The sequence below is a fragment of the Juglans regia genome, chromosome 8 (genome assembly GCF_001411555.2).
Source record: "Juglans regia cultivar Chandler chromosome 8, Walnut 2.0, whole genome shotgun sequence".
Lineage (NCBI taxonomy): Eukaryota > Viridiplantae > Streptophyta > Magnoliopsida > Fagales > Juglandaceae > Juglans > Juglans regia.
This window is the reverse complement of record NC_049908.1, coordinates 27,473,127-27,498,213: the sequence shown is the minus strand read 5'-3', so window position 1 is coordinate 27,498,213 and position 25,087 is coordinate 27,473,127. Positions and strand designations below refer to the sequence as shown.

Genomic DNA, 25,087 nt, shown 5'->3' with positions numbered 1-25,087 from the left:
CGGGATTTTTTTTTCGTGATTAAGGAAATATTTTTTAATGATATTGTGAATTTCTTTTATTTTTTAAAAAATATTTAAAAAATAAAAAAATATATATATAAAGAAAGAGTAAAAAAATATATAAAATATACTAGTGGGAGCTCCCACGCTCCCTGCAGTGGCTCTAGTATTATTATTCATGATCTTAATTTCCTATCAAGAAAGTCTTGCAACACAGACGTGTGGCAATTATATTCACGTACGATTGCTCCTTCAATTCCTAATTTCTTCATCTTTTTTTCTTCCTACGACTTCTCCTTCACAACCTCTCTCTCTCTCTCTCTCCTTCACAACACATTTTGGATGGAAATGTAAACATGGTCCCGAATTGTTGAAGCAGGCTGGAATGGTCTAAACAATTGGAAACAAATACCGAATGATCACTTAAAAAAAATGAATAAATATAAAATTCATATAAAAAATAAATAATTTTTTAATAATAAACTCTATTTTTTTTCAAAAAAAACTACACGACACTTACGCACTTCAAGACTGCATGTACCATTACTCGAAAAGTCAATAAGAATTTTTCATTGTTGCTAATTAAAAAAAAAAAAACCATTACCAATAAAGTTGAATAAGAACCTCATTATTATATATGCCAAGACAAAAACTCCTATCATAACACGACTAGGGCATGCATGCATGCTTATGGGATGGACCTTCACACTATACCTTTATTCTAGTGAAGAACACAGGAAGATTTCCTCGATTAATCCACATGGGCTTTTCCTAAAAAGATAAGCAGATAGCAATGGAAATTGCTTCAGGATCCAAGACAAGGAAAACAAGTTTAGCTTTACAGGTTTAAGATCTCCATGCTGACATTCACGCACCACTTGGGGTCTTCGGCTTATGACTTTTAGACATTGGGGATGCGAGACATGTGAAGCCGAAAACAAGTAGTGTAAAGACTACTCGTTGAATGGAAAAAGGGTCATGTGTCAATTTTATGCAAAAGTTTTGGCCATATGGATCAGGCATTCTTCTCATGGCAGCAGCAGCAGCAGCCTTGACACAATAACAAAGTCTTTCTTTTTGTTGGGGTACCTAAAACAGTGTACTTCTCTATGCACAAAAGGAAGAGCATACTCATCAAACAAGTTAGGGATCTATCAATTCTGTACACGACCCCATTGTATTTGGGTTCTTCACACCACTTTCTTACACATACCATAATCTCTCCATCTACAAGAAACCAGCCTAAAATTTTTCTTTTTCTTTTTTTTTTTTTTTTTTTGAAAAAAGTAGAGATAAAAATGAAGAATGAAAGATCATCTTGCTCATCCACAACTCCGACCCCTTCCCCCATGCTCAGATAGGCAACCCCAAGAATTCAATGAGTTGGAAAAATTGTGAGTGTTACCCTCACTTTATATGATCCCTTTGATCCTCAAAATGAATCGCTTGTTTGGTTAGGTACGCTGGTAGCCCTTGCTATTTGATCTTGAGTCGGGGTTATCACTCCGATCAGTATCAGAAAAATCCTTCTGAGATTCGATCTCCATGCTGCCTGCCTGAGTTCTTCGGTGCCTTCGATCCTGAAAAGTCGAGATAAAAAGAGATTCATTTCAAAATCAGTCAGGGACCATCAAGGAAAATTAGGAGCTAAAATTATATAGAACAGCAGCGAACAATGAGATGATAGAGAAGTGGATGAATGGGATCCAGGCCAATTGGAATGAAAAGAAAAATGACTTTTTTATAGTATGTTTGGGAACACAACTATTCTCAGACTACTTTACTACTATTAACTGTCAATTTAGGAATCAAATTATATTTCGAAGGCATAAAGTTGATATGAATATGTGCAGACCCTCGATCGTGATCGGTGGGAGTAGATCCCCCTCCATTCCATAGTGGTGGATAGGAAGCTGCCTCCATGCCCCCTTTTTCTATTTTTATTTGGTTACTAGTTTTTCTCGTGCAGAAGCATCATCAGACTACATATTTACGTCAGCCTTTTCCATCACCTATTTACAGAACTACCTTACTGTTATCTAGCACAGCTAGATATTCAACTGAATATCTAATATTTGATTCTAGCACAGCTAATATTTGAAAGAATGACTTCGATCCATCATAGAAAGGGAGAACAAATAAATGGAAGGGAAAAAATATGAAGGCTCACTACGATACACAGGTAGTAACAATCCCAACAGCATGGAAAAGTGCAACTCATTAGAATATATAGATTGCGCTAATTAGAAGATAATGGATCAGATCAGCCATTCCAGCCTGGTCACGCATAAAGAAAGTGATAATGAAGTAGCTGGAACAAGTGGATTTCACCAAAGAACTTCCACAGCAATCAAATCTAATAACTCCAGGATTACAAATATTTTTTTAAGTAAACAACTTTATTAAGGTTGCATTTGGATAGTGAGGTGATATCAGATTTTCTGTGAATAGTAGTGAAAAAGTAATAAAAAAGTAATAATAGAATATTGAATAGCAGTAAAAAATAGTGACAAATAGGTGAAAAGTATAATAAAATAATAAATAGTAGTGGGTATTCTGAGCTACCCAAACTAGATACTAATGAAATAGGCCTTGCCCACATACACGGGGAACTCTTAAGATTACAAAATGCATATCTAATTTTTCAAACATAAATTGAAACGGCTGTCCAAGTGAGTCGTGCTATAGAAAAGAAATTAGAAACTAACCTCTCTTGGGATGGGATATTCTTCGGATTCAAGCATACGAACAACCTGGCTCATCTTAGGTCGTTTTTCAGACTCCGGATCAACACACCTCAAGGCAGTCAAAAGAGCACGTTTCAGGGCTCTGGTTGATGGCCTTGGTTCCATGTTTGGGTCTACCACCTCTTCTGATCGCCTGCTTCCAACCATCATTTTCAGCCAATCGACCAGATTTACCTGAAAGTATTGCAATTCATGCCAAGTGAAAAAAAGTCTCTTGGATCAAATAAAGTTTGAATTAAGATGAATGTTCTAAAACCTGCAGTAGACTTTATGGAAGGACTGTTAACCCATCCTACTATCCTAGTTCCAAGTGTCATGTTATGACACTTGGAACATATTGATCCTTTCTTAAACCAACAAATCCCATTTCAGGGTTCATGTCACAAGCTCATTTCTTTTCAAAATACCAAAATAACATGAAAATTTGAAGGTTTAGTAGAGGTTTGGACCTCAACATCTTGACTAGAAGATTTTACATGCCAAAAACTGCACAAAAGGACCTATCCTCAGTGTCATGAACTCAATCCTACATCAGTGTTATAAAAGAAAACAAGGAAAATCTGATAAATATTTATTTTAAAAGGCCAAAGGAGCACTGAGCAAAATTCTGTCCTCATATTAGCATGTATGTACACCTTATAAATGTCTTGAAGTTACAACCAATGATTAAAACAATGCTAAGAACATCCAAAGATTATTTGCTATGGTTGGTTGAAATGAGAAGAACAATCAAGTTTATGACAGAACATGTGGCAGGCTTGACAAATAAGAGGCCTAGGTCCTGCAGAAGAGTTTTAGATGTCACAAATTGGAAAACTAACTACAAAGAAACAGGCCCAAGAGATTTTAAAAGCATAAATGTGATGAAGGCAGAAAAGGGAAGGCATTAAGGTGACTGCCAACTATAATTTCTAATCCGAATGCCATTGCAAGCTTAAAAGGCTCTTGGGTATATAGATTACCGTTTTAAGTTTGTTATTATTATTTGAATGGGTTTTATTGATTAAAAAAAAAAATTGTTATTTGAATGGGTTTTAACATTTTTTTATACTCTCTAGTTAAAGAAAGGCATCGCTTTCAGCATTTGAAAACAACTACAAGCAGTCATTCTGCAGGTTGGGTCATCTTACCCAACATATCAACAATGACCCAAATAAACCATATTTTTTCATATTTACCCACCAAGAACCAGCAAGAACAACCAAACATGGGAGCCAAAATGCAACCAGGAGTCAAAACCAACAAAAAGTAGTCAGATGAAAATAGGCCTTAAAGAAGATGCATTCCAGATATACATATATATTTTTTTGATAAGTAATAGATAAATTTTATAAATAAGAATGGAATAGGCATAGCCCGTGTACACATGAAGTATACAAAAGAAGCATTCCAGATATATCTAATGAGAGTTCAAAATGAACCCATTTTTTCTTCTTTTTTTATCAGTATTCACCATTCCACAACTAGTACAGTAAATATAACTTGCATCAAGTGTTCTATGGCTTCTTGATAACAACAAGTCATTGTCATTCACGCAATTAAAAGTCATACATCCTAGAGCTTAATAACTAATTCCATACCTCATGGGTGGGACGACCGTAATCCACAGGATCTCTTCCAGTAATTGCTTCTAAAAGCAGAACCCCAAAGCTATAAACATCACTCTTCTCATTCAAAAGGCCAGTATTTGCATATTCAGGAGCAACATAACTGTAATCGTGTGGGACAAAAGGTAGAGGGGATGGGGTACGAATATGAGAATGACCAATTTAGCCCAAACAGATTAACTATATTGAGACAAACTAAAAACGGGAAAATGAAATTGTATATGCACTAGAAGAACTACTCACCCAAAAGTTCCCATAACTCGAGTAGTGACATGACTCTTTCCAGCACCAAGCAACTTGGCTAGACCAAAATCAGATACCTTTGCATTGAAGTCATCATCAATCAGTATGTTGCTTGACTTAATATCTCGATGCACCACTTTTGGCTCAATGGCTTCATGCAAGTAGGCAAGACTATAACAAGCAAAATCACATTAAATGAGAACTAGAAGGCCAGAAAAGTATGCAAGTGAATTGACTTACGCTTTAGCCGTGCCAAGAAGAACCTTTGTGCGCGCCTCCCAAGTAAGATATCCATGCTGACGCATAGCTCCATGAAGCCACTGCTCTAAGTTTCCATTGTTGACATACTCATAAACCAACATTCTGAAAGTTTAAATCAGTGAAGAGGAAATTAAATTCCCTATGGAGCTACCTTGCAAATATTCAACCTACAAAATATTCTTTTTCTTTCCCTTAATATCTTGTAATCTAGCACTTAAAATTCATCTTTTTCTTGGAAATTGATTTCTACGAGTGATCTAAATCTTTAGCTGGATAAAAACATAGCGTAGCAGAAAGCACTACCTGTGAGTCCCTTCAATGCAGTATCCCAGAAGACGGACCAAATTCTTATGGCGCACATGACCAATAGCTTCAACTTCCACTCTAAATTCTTTCTCTGCTTGACCCCTGGAGTGAAGAAGTTTAGGAGTTCAACTTTAGCCAAAGTGACATGAACAAGAAAAAGAATTCACAATAAGTTCAGGAAATCAGTAATAATATCTAAACTCACAGGTTATTTAGAATCTTTTTAACTGCCACTGGAGTGCCATTTATCAACTGTCCTTGGTAAACGACTCCATAACCACCCTCACCCAGAACATTTTCCTTAGAAAACCGGTTTGTAGCAAGCTCAAGATCCCTTAATGTAAACCAGTGACCCCAACCCAGGTGAGAGAATTCGGGCAGGCCAGATAGAGGGGAAGGAGCAGTTATAGGATAGGAAGAGGAAGGCTTATACACAGTAACCTTGCCAGAACTACCTTCTTCTCCAGATTGTGACCCGCCACCATCTTTCTCCAAATGATGAAACGAACCTGACTGACTGCTATTGTCTCCGTTCTTCACCTTCCCCATACCCAGATGGACCATAACCTTATCTGAATCTTTATCACTGGATTTGTCATGAATGGTGAGAAGAATTCCATCACGGGGAACAAATTCATCTGTTGAAACTTGTTCCACTCGGACTTCCTTGATTTCCTTTGAAACAGTCGGAATTTGGCTAAGAGGAATCTTGTCCCCAGTTCTCCTTGATTTCTTCCGTGATGTTATACACAAGGACAGCACCAAAAGGATAACTATGATAAAGAACCCGACTGCAATCCCAATTACTTCCCAGACCTTAAGACCAAAAATGGCAGTTTTCTTCGACAATTCTGCATTAAGATCCGAGGCCATCTTTTCGGATATCCAGCTGCTACATTGTTAAACAAAGATACATGAAAAATTAAAATCCATCAATGCATACAAAGATTTGAAATTTTTCACCTTTTATTTACTTATTTAAAATCTTCGAGTACTTTTCTGTACATTGGCAACCATCAAGAGGGTGATAAATGCCAGTAATGTTCATTAGCAGGCGCTTTAGACATCTTCATTATTCACACAAAACTAGCAACAAACAGATAGGAACATGCTATATAACCATTTAAGCCAAATAAGAAAGAGGATGAAGCAAATACATCAAAATAAGAACCTGGAAAAAGACATTTCAATGAACAAAATTTAGATCACAGAGCACATCGCGAACAGAAGATGTACCAAAGTTTATACAAATTATGAGATCACACAATTTTTCACCAACATAAAAACAGAAACTTTTCAAGCTACACATCTCAAATAGAAAAAATAAAATGAGCTTAAAAAAATAAATAACATTAAGAGAATGAGAAGCAGAACAAAGTGTTTTATGCTTCTCAAAACATTTCAACCTCTTACCTTCGTATGATTAGATTCCCAAAGGCAACCCTCAAAGTCCAGATCTTAGAAACCCTTTCACCATTCCTTGTTCCCAGAGAAAAAAACCGAAACCCACAATCTCAGATCTCTGGCCTAAGAAAATCCAAGAAATATATAATCAAGTTGACCCCATGTAGTAAACACAGATCAACCCAATTCTCAGAAAAACCAGTTTTATAGCCCAAATGAGTTATTTTCTATCTGCTTTTCCTGTGTGGAGTAAAATGTGACTGTGAATCTAAGCTGGGAAGGAGCTTTCTTACACCAGCCCAGAGGGTTGCTAAAAACCCAAACCCAAGAATGAGAAGAAATGCCTTCTGCGGCTTGTTGTAGAGAGTATAGGGACATGGAATTCTTAGTGGTGGGGGATAATAAGAAGGGATGGAGTTGTCAGTGGTAGGTGATGGTTTAGATGCCTTCCATACAGTAAAGCATGGAATTCTGTAAGTTCTTATTGGGATTTTCTGATTTGTTATGAACATGACTGATTATGACTAATTCAATTGACTCTTTATTTTTCTTGTAATCTTATTTTATTTTTCTTCTTTTTTTATTTTCTGGGTGGTGTGTGATCTTTATTTACATTTTCTCACCTCTGTTATTGGTTTTTTAAGTTTCTTGTTTATTTTCTTACTCTATTTCTAAATTATAAACTGTACTTGAAGTCTTGAACACTAGTTCGCGTTTTTTTTTCCTTTTCTTTTCTGTTTTTAGGTGTAATGCACTCTGGTTTAACAATTTCTTGCATTGTTGATTGTTGTTGTTCCGATGCTTATTATATGCTTATAAATTTATTTTCTTATAAATTGTTGGGTATGGAATATGGATGCAACTTTTCTAATCCATTGTTTGTTTACTACTTTCTATTTTTGTTTGGGAAAAGTGTACTCCCGTGAAAAATACGAAAAGTTGTGCCTCTTTTGTAACGTTGCTTACCAGTATGGATGAGCAGTTGTTATTTGGAGATTATATATTGATTAACTCTTTTATATAAATATTAAATTAAGATTAATGTTATGTATAAATTTTAATTAGATAATTCCTTTACAAATTTTTTGTGATTTTTTTCTTTATAAAATATTCAAATATAATTTTACGCATAACATTATACATATCAAGTAAAAAATATATTATATCATTTTTTAATTGAGTTTTAAATTTTAAATTTTATAATTTTTAATATATCAATAGCTAACACGTCAATACATATTATTATGTGACTAAAAATTACAAATATAAATAATATTTTCCATCCAAATTAAGACAAACAATTTGATATTTATGGATTTTTTTTTTTTTTTTCTTAACAGGACTCAAGACTCAAGTAGTCAATATCATCTCTTCCCTTAGCTTTTACCGTTGAACCATCAACCATGGAAAGGGGGATTGAATGAGAATTATAAATGCCATAAAAGTAGATGAAGCATGTGTTAAGGGCCTATTTCAATATTCAATTTGCATGACATTTGTTCAAGAAATTTTCAAACTCTCTCTTATTAAAAATAGTGAAAATATTTTATCTCATCTCATTATTATAATTTTTTTAAATATAATAAATAATTTAATTTTTTCAAATCTCAAAATAATAATAATATTTTATTCTACTTTTAACTTTTATCTAAAATTATATTATCTCATCTCATCTCATTGTCAAAATCACATCTTAGTGTTAATAATTTAATTATTTTTTACATTCTCTCTCTTTATTTGTCTTTTTCAACTTGAGACTAACATATTTATTGGCTCAAAAAATCTACTCAACTTCCTACTATTCATACAACCTCCACACTCCACATTATTTTTAATTTTTATTATTTTTTTCTTTTATTAAATATTTATTATATAAATAATGAATAAAAAATTTAAAATAATTTAAAAAGAATAAACTCAAAAAAAAATTTAAAAAAAAATATTAAAAATTTAAAAAATTTAAAAAAGTGTGGAGTGTGGAGTGTGGTGGAGGTTGTGTAGCAAAACTCTGAGATAAATTATGAATAGTAATAAAATTTATAAATTAAAGTTACTGAATATTAATAAATAATAATAAAATAAATTGAGATGAGTTGAGATGTACTGCAAATACAAACAATGCCGCATAGAGAAAAAGAGGTAACAAATACGTAATTAAGAATTGTATTATTCATCTTAAATTTTATCATCAGTCACACCAATTACATCATCTAATATAATTAAATATAACAAAATGTAAAATAAAAAATAAATATTTTGCCAAAAGTCAAACTGGTTACAGGGTTACACTGATGCACGTTTGAAGTGGGTTTGAAGTGGGTCAAGTGGTCCTAGCCATTTTTATCATCAGCCTAGATGCTTGAGATCATCTCCTCTTCAATACAGCCACAGGCTACCTTACAAAAAAAAAAAAAAAAAACAAAACAAAAATTTCCTTCATTATTATTATTATTATTATTATTATTTTGAGTAATGTTAATAAATATAAATCTTTTATAAAAAAGTAAGTCTTATTAATAAAAAAAAAATTATATATTTTTTTTATTTTTTTAAGGTAAAGTCTATTTTTTTTTATAAAAACTTACATATAATTTATCTATTTAAAATTTATATAAATTATTTTTCTTTTTTTTACCACCAAAAATAATTTATATAAATTATTCTCCCTTCTTGTGATGTGAGGATGGTGTTCTTATCATGATCAAACTAATCTCAAGAAAGTCAAAGTAGGAAAAAAAAAAAAAAAAAGAAGAAGCAAGTAATAATATCAAATCATTTCTTGCTCTACTTGCCCATAATGGCCTTACTTTAATCTTTCCCACCACAACTGTCCTTCACTGCTCAAGTTCATGTAATCATGTTCTTGTAGGGTCTTCCAAAAGTATATATATTTATGTATGTATGCATGCTTGTATATATGGATAATGTCATTGCTGGCATCTGGGTGTCCAAGATAGAGCTGTCAACTTCTTGGCAGCCAATCTTAATTTTACACAAAAGTTTGATTAGGACAATTGGTTTTAATTGGTTTCATGGTCCAATATACTATAACTAATTGATTAATTAGTTTGTGTAGCTGCTGTTTTTAATTAGATTGTGTTTAGATCTTGAGTTAAATTTAATTGAGTTGAGTTTTTTATAAATAGTAATAAATTAAGTAGTGAAGAAAGTTATATAAGACTCATCTAAACTGAATTTAAAGTGTGTTTAAATGTTACTATGAGTTTAGTACTTTTTATGAAAAATTAAAAAAAGTTGTGAGTCTTATATATAAAGATGTTTTAAGTTAAAAAAAATTGTAGATCCCACATGTAAAAATATTTTGAGTTTAGATGAATTTAATAATTTAAGAGTTAGATGTTTAGATATCAGACTCAACTTAAAGTTAGACTGAATTTGACTGAGTTTGAGAACCAAACGCAACCTAAGCACAATGAACCCAATTAATTAGAAAATAAATAATCCGGGTTTAATAGATCAGATTCTTTATCAGTAATACTACATATAATTTTAGAGTGTCTAAATCTTATGTATTCTATTTAAAAAAAAAAAGGAAATTTATTATTAAAAAAATAATTTTTTTCATGTAGATCTCAAATTTATCAATATTTTACAAAAAAAAAAATACACAAATTTACGCACTCTAAAAATAATTATCATTTCTCTTTCTTTATCTATCAAGAATTATTTGCAAATTGTATAAAATGGTTCAGCGGCTTCAGCCTATGTGCCTAACATGCATATGGGGCCCCAAACTTCAAGTAATTAATTGTTTTTTTAATGACCTTGCGTGTTAGCCTGAAATTGTATGTGCATCAAAAGCCTAAAAAAAATTATTTTCGGTGATTTTCTCATAGAATAGTCTACATATAATTTTCAGTCATTAAATAAGAATTGTTCATACAAGTTCTTATAATTATATTTAAAAAAAATTAAAATTATAATAATATCATTTTTATAATGATATTTTTCCTCCTTTATTTTTATTTATTAATAAAACTGTACACGCAGTCTTCTACTCAAGATTGTAAATAAAATTTTTTATTATTATATTTTATAATGAAAACTATCATCTTCAATAATGCAATAAAACTTGTTGGAGACTAACTAGGTAATGAGAGACCCCTTAAAAAGCAGACAATAATGGGTAATAAAAAATATATATAAAAAAAATTCCAAATATTTATTAATAGAAAAATAATAGTTATAGTTGTGAATAAGTAAACGTCTATAATTACTTTAAAAAAAATAAATAATTATAAGACTTAGATGAAAATAAAATTAATTTTTAATAATAAATTTTACTCTTTTTAAAATAATTATATTATATTTATATATTTCATAATTATATATAATATTATTTCAAAAATATATATGCCATTTTGGTTGGACATAGTGCTCGCCTGCCCCCAATAAAAGGACATATAGAGATAGTTAAAAAAAAATTATTATTATTTTAGGTGTGACCTAATCCTGTGACAGTGTACCTTCTGGTTAAAGGGTAATGGATCTCCCTTTATCTGTAACACATGTTTGCATGTATTGGTTGAAGAGTAGTAATGTATCTCCCTTTAATACTTCCCCATGTTTAACTTTCTTTCATAGTCCTCGGAACTAACCAGCTGCCAACCTCTTTTAATGGTTTTAACTTTTCAAGTACTTCAAAGTGCCCAAACCTCTGTTACAGCTCAACCCATAATATCTCCTCGTTAATACACCAAGTTGCTGGTTTGGATTGAGATGACATCAGATAATTTTAAATAAAAATTAAAAGTTAAATAAAATATTATAATTATTTTAAAATTTTAAATTTAAAAAAGTTAAATTATTTATTATATTTTATATAAAAATTTTAAAAAATTATAACATGAGATGAAATAAAATATTTTCACTATTTAAATAAAATCTAAATCTATGTATATTTTTGCATGTTCTATGTGCGTAGTGTGATTTTCAAAAGGAGAAGTTGTTTAGTCTATTAAATTTATAAATTGATATATTAAATTATAAATTTTTTTATTATAAAATAAATATAATATATCAAATATTTAAATTATATCAATTTATAAATTTTATTTTATAAAATTTCTAAATAATCTTCTAAAGCATTGAAAAGCATAACCAAAAAGGTAGCCAAACGGTGGCTCCACCCAAAAGCCATTGAAAATTTGATGCAGCGGCGTAAAATCATTTCTCGTGAACATGTGTACACAACAAACAACGCAGAAAAATACTTTTTCTTTATGAAATTTGGTGGATCGATCCAAGCCCGTGAAGCCGAAGGCATGTACAGACTTTTTCCTTGCTTAAAGCAACCTAACTACCCAAAAATTTCAACCTGTGCATGCATGCAGATGGCAACCTAGTTAATGCCCTATATACATAAAATCAACCAACTAACTATGATATATGAGAAATTGTGCTCGATCTTCATTTTAGATTTTATATATCATCCTCAATGATCATACTATTAATGTGGTTCATTTTAAATCATTGTCTATTAATTAAGTGATTGACATATGAAATTCCGTTAACAAGTGTATTAATTAAGATAATAAGATCATTTAGGATGAAAAATAGTATTTTCGAATAACCATATAATATAATTCCAAAACTTCTCGTACTAAGTTTCATAAAATTGTAAAGCTTGGGAGACAGAAAAGTTCAAATATCTTTTAGATACAAGTCTACCCAAAAACAATAATTTTTACATAGAATTGTTCATTATGATCACAATTAGCTTAACCATGCCACCTACTTCTTTGAGTACCTTCTTTATTGGGGTGGGCAAAAAATCCACTCACTTCAACTCCGTCCAAAATTTGACAAGATTCCGATTCCGACTCCGACAAAGATAGAGTTTTTAGAAATTGGAGTTAGAATCCGGAGTCCATGTTAGCTCTGAACTTTGACATTTAGACTTAATATATTTAATATTGTAACATAAATAACAGGTAGTTGAGTGGCCTTATGGTGCAACGCCGCGTTTTGCCAATTAACTAACTCGTGTTCAAGCCTCTCGTGTACGAGATGGTGTATTTTGCAAAAAAAAATTTAGAAACCCTCAAAAGTCTAAAACGACGTTGTTTCCACCTCCTATATATTTATCTCTTTAGCACCAAAATCCTATGTCATTTCTCTCCTCCTCATTTGTTTTCTTAGAACTGAAAGTCTCTCTTTTATCTCTTGTCGTAGTTTCCATCGTTTCCCTCTTCCTCCTTCATTTTCTCATAATTTCTCTTTTATCCTCTCGCTCAACAACTTTCTTTCGTGTTTATTTTCTCTCTATGCTTGTCTTCCTCTGTTGCAATCCAAAACCCTAGGATGCAAAAATTCTCTGCGAATTTGTTTGTTATAATTTATGTTATTTGTTATAAAAAAAAAATCAGAAAAAATCCATGTTTTCTCATAAATGTTTGTTTTTTGTTGTTATGTTATAATTTTTGTTGTTGTTTTGATCTGTTATAAAAAAATTAAAACATATTTGTTCTTCGATTGGAGTTGGAATATGCTCTGATTCGGAATCAGAGTCTTAGCCCAACTTGATCTCTAACTTTGGTCAGAGTCAGAGGTCAGAGTTGGACTTTCCAACTCCATCGGAGTTAGAGCCTAGCCCTACTTCTTTATGCCAAGGCTTGGTTTTTTTTTTGTATTCTTTGTGAAGCGGATATATATTTTATATGTTTATCATGTAAAGGTGATGATTTTCCAATAAAATTAGTGGTCTATAATTCATAATTGTTGTTTGGCCGACAAGTCCCACTAAAAAAGCCAAGGAAAGAAAAAGAGAATTAAGAAGGAAAGAGATGATCAGTTAAAGGGTCATATAAAATTAGAAACAGTGCACAAAAAGAAATTAAATGAAGGACAATAACTAGAATGAAATTTATAAGTAGGTTGGCTAGTCACGTAGTCCACAACCATGAAAAAGAAACCCTAACAAATATCATGATTTGAAAGGTATTTCTCGATTATTATATATATATGATTAGACTATGGGTTCAATTTATAATCACAACCCAAAATTGGCCAATCAGTAAACTTTCAAATGAATCTACTTATAAAAACTTGATATATCAACAAGCGTGATTGGAGGTGACAAAATCTATGAAGAATAGCAACGATCGTCTTATATATATATTACCTGTGTACATGTCATGATGATCAGTTTCTCTGCTTGTTCCTCCATTAACTATATATATATATATATATATATATATACACGTATTAACATGTCAACATCGGTGTGGATGTTTATGTGCCGCTAACAAGAGGCATTAGTGGTTAACATAGCATTATCTAAGATCTCATGGGATCATATATCTTAATGTATATATATATTGGGTAGGAGGTTCTATCTAATTCATGTCCCATTGAAATACGTTAATAATATCTTAATATAACATCTTAAACAAATTAGGGGGATCACAAGACAGATTCATATCTTAATTAATTGATTCTGTTGGTACTGAAAAATCAGTTGACCATTTTATGTATGCATAAGAAATTAATATTCCTAATCATTCTTAAAGTTTAGAAAATATGCTGTTTCGATTGGGAAATGAATTGCGAGAAAGAATATTCTGCAGAATTTATGGTGTCATTTGTGAAAAGGGAGGGGTCATGTTATTTGTTGATTTGATTGGGGTGTAGGATTTGTCAATATTTGTGGAAAAGGAGGGATGTTATTTGTTAATTGGGGATAGGGTTGCTTCTATAGATAAATTTAAAATGAGAAAATATATTTGCAACCGTGAATTGTGCAACCGTCACGTAATTATTTTGATAAAAATGAATAAAATATATGATCCATATGAAAAAAATTAAATTTTTTCATAATAGATCCCACTCTTTTTCAAAAAAATTATGCGGCGTTTATGCACTTCATATTTATATGTAGAATTACTCAATTAAAAGTGCTCACGTTCAAATGACAAGATGCCAAGATAGACATTAATTAATAATAATGTCCAATGGGTCTAATATTTATAATTTATTTTTGCATTCACATTTATAATGATGATAATCATTAAGGTTATCCTTATGGTTATATTATTTTTAAGAAAACGATTTGTGGAGATTTAAGGTGTATAAATTCCGTGCAAATCCTTTAAAAAAAAATATGATATACCAAAAAAACTCACTTATCTCTCGCATTGCTATTTCTAACAAGATCATGAAAATCAAAAGAAATCTTTGAAAGCTCCAATAATATTTTTCTCAAACTACAAACTCTAATTAAATTAATTTGACTCATCTAAAGCCAGTCTAATCCTTGTTATTAATAGTTAATTCAGGGTCTAATTAAGTCACATGTTTAATCAAAGTCTCAATTCGGTGAAAGAGTTTTAACATCCCTAAATGCATTAATAATTACAAGCTCTACATTTAGAGTTTTTGAAACTAACCAAAGATCTTGACAAATTTGAAACCCAACTGGGTTATTTAGTCTGTGTTTGGATAGTGGAGTGAGATTACTCAACTACTATTTAATATTTTATCATTACTTTGCACAAATACTTTTTAATACTATTCATTATTATTTAATATTTTATTATTATTTTTTCACTACTATTCATAGATCATCTTAAATCACCTTACTACCCAAACATATATAGCCTACTTACCGTCCTTCAAATCAAGACTTTTATAATCTCATACTATAAGCTTAAGATATATATATATATATATATATATATATATGAGGAAGATACAATAGGAGTATATTATATAAACTACAACAAATATGAGATTTTCTCACGAATTCTTTTTTCAAGATATATGATCGTGACAAATAGTGTGCTGATGACGTAAAAACTGTTCGTGAGAAAAAAGACAAACCTTTTGCCACAAGATCACGCCATCAAGTAAAACTTTGTGGAAAAACAATTTTTGCGGCGAAATAAATGCTACGTAGCAGCATCCCCTCATGGGATTACAACTTTGTGACCGAGTTTTCTTTATTTGAATTAGTGATTGCACTACATATTAATGCAACAAAAACAGTCCCAATGAATCATGGGCTAATCAGAAGCTTTTGTCTTACAATTCTTGAACAAATAAATTTCAGATATTCTCTAACGTGCAAGTGAAATATATAGCAAAAGACAAAATACAATATTTTTTAACCATTATTTTCATCATCTCAAGTTACTTCATGCGTTATATATATTAATTTCAAGTGACTTTTTATTTAAATTAATTAATTTATAAGCCATTTAATATGTATTATATCATTTGGGGTGATTAGAAATGACAAAATATAATATAAAGAATAATATTAATTAGTACAACAAGAACTTTCCATGAAATATATAGCCTTATCCAAAATATCTCCTCGTATTTATGCATCCATGTATTATCATATGCTTCATTTTAAAAACCTAAGATTGTCTAGATTTTCTAAGATAATTTATTAAGTAGATTTCGTGAAATCTTCAAATTCATGGGTTTAGGTTTTGTGAGCACATCATCATATATAGATTCATAGGAATGGATTTATGATCACATCATCATTTTATTACTATGAAATCTAAACTTGAATATTAAAATGATAAATATCTGGATTAAATTAATAATAAGTGTTGATTTAATATAATTGCAAATGAGAAGTGCTACATAAAAAAAACAAACATATTATATTAATTTTATAAATTTATTTTTATAAGATTATTTTGTATACGAAATCTTTTTCATTCCACACAATGTATATTCTCAATAGATTGAATTTAAGCTCGAGCCATGGGTCTATATCTACCATATCTTTTTGAGTTTTAGGCTACGTTTAGATGTTGAGCTGAGTTTATTTTTTTATGAATAATAGTGAATTGAGATAGTTGAGTGAATTTTATGGGACCCACTTAAGATGAGTTTAGATATGTTTAGATATTAAGATGAGTTTATATATATTTATAGGAAATTGTAAAATAAATGGGTCCCACCATTAAATTTTACTATTCATCTAACATGGTCTGAGCAATTGCTGGTGCCAAAACTTGCAAAAAAAAAAAAATTCCTGACAAGATACACTTATAGCCAGACAAGCCAAGTAGAAAAAGTGATAAACAACTGAGTTGGGCCCCACGAGAGATGGAAAAGTTGTACATAATGGAGAGAAAAATAAACTGACAGAGATGAAAAAGTAAAACTTGAAATTAATGTTTGTCAATTGTGGGCCCTACAAATGAGTTCAATTTTGGACTCTATTCAACCTGTGTAAAAACCTACTTTTGAATATTTAACTCAGTCTAAAAATAAAGTGCACTGGACTGAATTTTGTATCCAAACCGGGTCTTAATATCTATATCTACGAGTATATATATTGAAACACTAATTATAAAATCCATTATAGTTATAAAAAAAAAAATAGAAAATATCAAGATCACATTACTATTCTAAGATCATTCTAGTATTGTATTGGATGTGTTAACAAACAAACCTCTAAACAATTTTTTTTTTTTTTTCAACTTTTCGTTGGGGTGTTCAACAAGCTAGGTTGACAATAATTTGTTAAAAGCAAAGTTTCAATAGGTTTTTTTTTTTTTTTATCATCTTCTTTATGACACACCCACATGAAGATTGACACATTTATGTGGCAACAAAAATGGAGGTTGACTTGGGAACAAGACCAATATATTATTACATTACACGTACGTGTCAATTAGCCAATAGGACCCATCAGTGAGGTGTGTAAGTGTGTATTATCCGCCAAGCAAAGTAGGTTGAAAGAAGAACTCCATTTCCATGTTATTGCAATATTTGCTTCGCCAAGGAGCGCACATTTGCATTTGGACCCCTATAAAACACTCATTTTGCCTTTTTACACTCTACAATTTCCATATATCTCTTTTTTTGCAAGGTTTTTCGAATATTTTTTTTCAGATTAGCCCGTTAAAACCCGCTATCTCTAGTACTCTACAGATTATCATACCAAATTGTGGGTTTTTAATAGAATTTATGTGCAAATAAGATTTCGAACTTTTGATCTACACCATGCAAAAACTCTTATCAAGGACCCAATTGCAAATTACTCTCCCTTAAGGATTGAGTTTGGCTTTTTCTACACCTAGCAAATTAATAATTTCTAGCTAGCTTGTTAGCAAGGCTATGTCACATTAACCTTTATGTGTACAAAGTGGGATCCAATGAAATGATTTCAATATCTTTGTATTTGTTCTGTCATTATCTACCAAATGATGTCTACTTGCAATGATCATTTTTTGAATGAAAAAAAAAAAAAAAAGTTACTTGTGTTTGGTCTAAAATCAACTCGATAAGGAATTATTTCAATATTTCAACGTGTAAATACTAATGATTTGATTGGACAACATACTTTTGGACTTCACACATATTTTTCCTGTTGTTTTGAAAGTAAAACAGGCCACTTGAGATAAATTATCATGTTTTTTTTTATAACAACAGCAAATTGCATTCTTACTATAACAAGTATAGAATAAGATAATACATTAGCCTTGCATTTACTTAGCGGCATCTAGAATAACACGATTGTAAATAAAACCAGGACATTGGTGCCACCATTGAACATTATCATCCACATCATGAGCATATCTTGCAAGTAGATGAGCCGCCTCATTCCCTTGTCTACCCACATGAATCACCTCAACCGCTTCAAAACAACTCAAAATACTTTTGATCTGTATAATCACAGCTCCTTGGCGAGATAAGTTGTGGTCTTTAGAACAAATAGCTTCCATAGTTAACATGGAATCTCCTTCTAAGATCAAATGAGTCATACCCAAATGCCATGTGAGTTGTAATCTCATAATGCAGCTAAAGTTTCAATATCATCAACGTCAAAAGCTCCCCTTTCCTTTTTACTTGCGGCCATCAAAACTGAACCTTGGAAATCTCTTAAAATAACCCCTATACCAGTTTCTCCCGACTCTTTGAACAAGGATCCATTAAAATTAAGCTTTACATAACCAAGAGTTCATTAAAAGAAAACTGTTTATTTGCGATCAGTTATTTTCAACGAAATTACTATTTCCAGCTAAAATGAATATGTTTTCATAACAAATAACTTTTTCTTCGCAAAAAAATGGTCACAATTTCTTGTAGCTTCGAGCTTTCCAAGAGAGCACATTTTCTTTGCACACCACAAGATGCTGTTGTTTCACATAGTTATAACAATCCACATAGGCCAAACAATTATCAACCATATTGGACATATGCTGGCTTTAACCCTAGTTGCAACTCTATTTATATTTATTATTTAAAAATAGATTTATATTTTGTTGTCTCATTTTTATATTAAAACCTATTATTTATCGAAGTGTCTTTTTCTCTCTCTCAAAACTTGACAACGGGCCGATTGTAAAAAAAAAAAAAAAAAAAAAAAAAACAACAGACCGAGGTTGAACTTGAGAAAGGTTCATATTTCTAAAACTTGAAATAAGGTCCAGTCCAAGAGGTGGGCCGGTGGCCAATCGAAAACTTGAAACTGTACGGCTCACCAAAACGCAACGTTTGACTCCTCCCAGTCCTGCCATGAGAGTGCCCTTTTCAAACTCTCTCATTCTCACTCACAGTGTGACACTGTGACTCCCAATCCTAGTGACTCACGTTTGACTCACCAGTTAGGGAGAGGGGCACAAAGAGAAAGAGAGAGAGAGATCCCTAATATTTCAATATGGGTTTCTCTCATTTTCAATTCTTCTACAGTTCTATTTTACATACACATGTTATATACGTGTTTGTATAATATGTTTTTAACTGTATTCAGTTGGAAATTCCAATTATCTATGGGCAGAAATCGTAGCCAATGAAAACCAACAATAGCAGCAACAAGTTGAAGTGGTTTACAGATCAAGGAGAAGACCCCAAAAAACACCTCAAGTGGAACCGGTCTCTCTCCATCAGGTTCTATAATCGGGCGGTTCAACTATTTATCTTTAAATTTAGTTTTTTTTTTTCAAAGAATTATTTATTTGTGTTCAACTAACGATGGGTTTGGTCGTTTTATTTTTCGGGAGGTTTTTGGTTTTGTCCTTTTATTTGTATTGGAATTTTGCCTGTGGTTTTTTTTTTTTTTTTATAACAACAACATAACTTCATTCATAAAGAAGATATTGTAACGCCCTAATAGAAGGCCCAAACCACATGGCCTATACTCTAAAAGGACAAGTCAATGATACAATTGGAGCCCTATTGGAACCTTATAAAGAGCAAGAACTTCTCCTTCCCAAGCAATGTGGGATTCTATACACCACCTACCTTTATCCATATCATATATCATTGACTAGTCCTTTTAGAGTATAGGCCATGTAGTTTGGGCCTTCCATTAGGGCGTTACAGATACAATACATAAAACATTCCTGCATAGTTACATGGCAGCATCTAAAGAAATTATAGCTTGAATAAATTATGGACATGAATGCCACCATTGCAAAGTATCATCAATAAAATAAGCATGTCTTACCAGTAGATGAGCAGCCTCATTCCCTTGACGACCAAAATGGAGAACTTCAAATGAATTAAAACGACGAAGAAGGTTTTTAATCTCATTGATCACAAACCCTTGATTAGATAAATTAGCTTCATTAGAACAAATAGCTTCAACAATAATAAGTGAGTCACCTTCCAAACTCAAATTCAACAAACCCATATGAAGTATTAACTACAAACCCCTCAAAGCTGCTAAAACTTCAATATTATCAACTTTAAAAACTCCATGCTCCTTATGGCTAGCAGCCATCAAAACATCCCCATTATCATTCCGTAAAATAACAACAATACCTGCTGATACAAAAGAATGAAACAAAGCTCATCAAAATTAAGCTTTACTTTACTTTGAGTAGGAGGTATCCAAGAAAATACTTTTTCCTTATACAACACTACATGACACTTTTTTACTTGAAGATAACTCTCAACATACCCAATACAACTATCAATTAATTCAAGAATGCAACACTCAGAGTTTTGAAAATTTTTTAGATTCCTATACTTCCAAACTCCCCATGAAATGGTAATAAATATAGGAACTAAATTAGGATCGGATTTCATCAATATCCAAACCAACTTTGAAAAACTTCCCACCTGGTGTAAATGGTGCATAATCTGTGGATAACGGACTGCCCAAGTTTCATGTACTATCGGACAGCCACAAATCGCATGAAAAGCATCTTCATCCCACTGCATGCAATGAACACAAAGGGCTGATTGTAGGATCCCTCTTCTCAACAAGCTGAATCTTGTTGGTAAACTATCCTTACATGCCCTCCATCCAAAGATTTTCACTTTATTAGGCAGCTTTAATTCCATAAGTTTCTCCAAAACCACTTAGTAGCTTCTGAATGAGAACTCTCAGGACCATCATTTAGAGAAAACAGATTTAGAACTGAATAATACCCTGACTTTACAGAGTATACCCCTTTATTACCCAATCACATGATTCTGTCATATTCCTATATGGACAGCAAAGGTAGAGAACATATAGAGGCAGCCACATTAGTAGGAAAAATTGAAAGAACCAACTCCCTATTCCACAAAGGTAAATTTTGCATTAATAAATAATCAATAGTGGTATCAGATTGAATAATATGCTGAGGAGACTGAGGTAGCAATTGAACATTCATAGGCAGCCATTTATCTAGCATGATCCGAACTTTGTCACCCTTACCAACATTCAACTTACAGCCAGAACAAAGAAGTTTTTTAGAAGCAAAAATGCTTCTCCAAACATAAGATGGCTTTCTTGGTAAACTAGAATGCAAAAAATCCCCATTAAGAAAATACTTGGCTTTAAAGGCCCGAGATAACAAAGATTGAGGTTCCATTAACAACCTCCACCCTTGTTTAGCAAGTAAAGCCAAATTAAACATTTTTCAGATTCTTAAAACTCATCACTCCTCTAAATTTCGAATTACACATCTGCTTCCAATTCAAACAGTGCATCTTACGTTTTGAATTTCTTTGTCCCCACCAAAAGCGAGCAAACATAAAGTCTGAGTCACCACATACTCGCTTAGGCAACAAAAAAAGCTCATTGTATATGTTGGTAATGCTCGAACCACTGCTTCAATCAATATTTCCCTTCTGGCTTGAGATAGTAATTGTTCTTTCCACCCTTGGACCTTACCCTACACCTTCTCTTTTAAATCTTAAAAGGTAGAACTTTTAGACCTCCCAACAAATGAGGGAAGCCCTAAATACTGAGAATGGTGCTGTAAAGAAGAAACATTCCAAATTTCCATAATAGCTAAAACAACATCTTCACTCACGTTAGGGCTGAAAAGCAACTCAGTTTTATCCAAATTCAATTATTGTCCCGATACAAATTCATAAGGGCTAGAAGCTGTCTCAATGCCTCATTTTCAACATAAGTGGCTTGACAAAATAAATAACTAATAGTAGGTGCCCGAGAGCATACCTTAACACCATTAATCATCTGACAATTATCAGCATACCTCAATAAAGATGATAGAGCTTTAGTGTATAAAACAAATAAGTAAGGTGATAAAGGATCACCCTGACGCAAACCATGGGAAGGAACAAAAGACTTGGAAGGCAAACCATTCAACAATACCCGATATGAAATTGAACCAATGCATGACCTCACTAATCTCACCCATTGCTGATGAAAACCAAGTTTCAGCATAACTTGTTCTAAGAAGCCCCACTCTACTCTGTCATATATTTTACTCATGTCTAACTTCACAGACATCACACCCTTACGACCCTTTTTTCTATTTTTTATAGCATGGACAGATTCATACATTAATCGTCCTGGCACAAAAACACTTTGACAATTTGACACCACCTTAGGTAAAATAATTTTAAGCCTATTAACAATAACTTTAACAATGATCTTATAGATCACATTGCATAAGCTAATAGGCCTAAAATCCTTCATAGATTCATAATTCTTCTTCTTAGGAATAAGCACAACAAAAGTCTCATTTAGATTTGCCGGAACATACCCATTACATAAACAACACAAAACAGATTTAGTCACCAAATCCCCAACAGTAGACCAATATTTTTGAAAAAAAAAAGGAGACATACCATCAGGACCCGAGGCTTTCAAGGGTTGCATCTGAAATAATGCAAATTTGACCTCATCCTCAGTGTATGGCTTCATTAACTCCACATTCATCTCATTTGTTACTCGCAATGGTATAACATCAAGAATAGCTGTCATATCACAAGGGTTAGAACTCGCAAACAGCTCCTCAAAATAATTATTAACAACAGTTTCCATTGCTTGCCCCTCATGCCAACTTCCTTCATTATCGCTTAACTTACTAATATGATTTCTTGCCTTTCTTTGTGATGCTTTTCTATGAAAAAATTTTGAATTCCAATCACCATAATCCAACCATAACACAAGAGATCGTTGCTTCCACATTAACTCTTCTCGTTCCAATAACAAGTTGATGTCATGACGTAGTGACTTGATTATGGCCATAGATGAACCAATAGAAGAATTACCCACTGCTCTAGATAACTTCAATATTTTATTCTTCAACTGAGTTTTAATCTCCCCAAACTGGACAACATTCCACACTCTCAAACCCCTTCTACAGGAAAGAAGAGCAGAATTTAAACCACTAAGGGCATCCTCATTATCTGACTCTTGCCAAGCACTAGCAATAGTTTCTACACACCCTACACTTCCAACCCACATTGCCTCAAATCTGAAAGGTTTACGCCCCCTTCTTAAACACTCCAAAGCACGAGTCGTATTCAAAACCAAGTAATGATGATCATAGTGTTCGTCAGGAAATTATTAACAGTAGCATACGGGAACATAGAAAACCAATCTGAATTAGCAAGACATCAATTAGACGCTCTTCAATCAATGCACCACCCTCACGTAAATTAGACCATGTAAATAATGGACCTTGAGAGTCAATCCCTTTCAAACCACAAAAATCTAATGCATCGTGAAAACCACGCATCTGACTACTCGGACGTACCCTTCCCCATCTTTTTTCAGAATTAGCAACGATCTCATTAAAATCACCAAAGCACAACCAAGGAGTGGGGGTCTCCATCGATAGACTTTTCATCAAATTCCAAACTGATTTTCTCTTACTAGCATCAGGATGCCCATATACAGCAATAATACGAAGTCTCAACCCCGTGGCACTATCCACTACCCAAGCATTAAAATGATGTTTAGAGTAGGACATCAGAGTTAAATCCACATCCCTCCTCCAAAATAAAACCAGCCCTACACTACGCCCCGAACAATCCACCGTCAAAACCCTTGAGAAACTCAGAGTAAATTTCAATCGTTCCATTGAGGCAACGACAGACTTAGTCTCCATAATGAAGACCAAATTGGGATCTTCTCTTCGGATCAAATCACGAAGAACATGAACTCCTCGTGGGTTCACAAGCCCACGGGAGTTCCAGCTAAGGAACTTCATGGTTGTCAGCGGGGTTGGCTCCCAGCCTCTGCCAATACCACTTAAAAGTCATCCATACGATTTGCATCAGAGGATTTAATCCTCTTGAAATCACCAATGGATACCCCAAGCACACACCCCAAATCCCCATCACGTTTAAGAGGTAAAATCGAAGGAGACTTACCTGAGTGCCGAGTAGAAACAATAGCCCCCTACCGTCATGCCCTCCCTTTTTTCCTCACATTAGATGCGGAAACCCTCGCCTTCGAAGCCGCAACTTCAATTTCCTTTGATTTTCCTTCACAAGAGTTAGCAGCAAAGAGGAACTCAGAGTCCTCATTCTCCCTCACAACCCGCGGACCTTCAAATAGCTCAACCAACTCTTCGACGTCTAAAAGCTTAAGACCCGAAGCAGATGACCCAAAATTATTGAACCCGTGCTTCTTCACATCCCATATACCTTTGGGCTTGAGTGGGCCTTCAGGCTCCTCAATAAGACCCTCCACATCTACACTCTTCACATCCAAAATAGATGGCCCACCATCATGTGAAAGGCCCATGTTAGTCATCTTCAACCTTTCGCAACAGATACCATGAATAGCACCTGTACTCCTCTGCACTATGTTCTTCAAACCACCAACATTGGGCTCCATTACTCTTAATTCCTCATTAATAATCTTCTGCATTGGATCACCATCATCCATACTAATATCCATTTTTATATTTTCTTTAGTCACTGCCCGAGATACATCTCCTAAAAAGGATTTACGTTGTCTATCAAAAGTGGTTCTTCCTTTCGCACGCAACCATGCTCCATAGGGAAACTCATCATTCTCAAATAAAGTCCTTTTAGACACTCATAAATCACAATCTCTATCAGAATGGCCTAACTTCCTACAACAGTAGTAAAAATTAGACAGTCGCTCATATTTCAGATGGACCTAGAGCACCTCACCATTCCTTAAGCAGAATCTTTTAACACGGGGCAATGGTAGTCTAACATCAATCCAAATTTGTACCCTAAAAAACATTCCCCATCCAGGAGATTGACCAGACAAATCAATGTCTTCGATACTACCAATCGACTCCCCAACACTACGTATTGTATCAGAATTCATCCCCATTAAAGGCAAATCATATAATCTAA

The 25,087-nt window shown here is 32.8% G+C and overlaps 1 protein-coding gene across 2 annotated transcripts; it reads right to left on the bottom strand.

Annotated features, from left to right (window-relative positions):
- Window positions 1-1,051: 1,051 nt before the first annotated feature.
- On the bottom strand, window positions 1,052-7,038 carry LOC109008584 (probable receptor-like protein kinase At2g42960). 2 transcript variants are annotated; one of them, XM_018988744.2, is made up of 8 exons: window positions 6,578-7,038; window positions 5,370-6,056; window positions 5,162-5,266; window positions 4,838-4,960; window positions 4,598-4,768; window positions 4,328-4,457; window positions 2,709-2,921; window positions 1,052-1,580 (listed from the first exon to the last, which is right to left on the bottom strand). In XM_018988744.2, the coding sequence occupies exons 2-8, from the start codon at window positions 6,035-6,037 to the stop codon at window positions 1,455-1,457; spliced, it is 1,536 nt and encodes a 511-aa protein (XP_018844289.1). In that variant the 5' UTR covers window positions 6,038-6,056; window positions 6,578-7,038; the 3' UTR covers window positions 1,052-1,454. The 2 variants fall into 2 exon arrangements, with proteins under 2 accessions (XP_018844289.1, XP_018844288.1); XM_018988743.2 differs by having other exon boundaries at window positions 5,370-6,053; window positions 6,578-7,037.
- Between the last annotated feature and the right edge of the window lie 18,049 nt (window positions 7,039-25,087).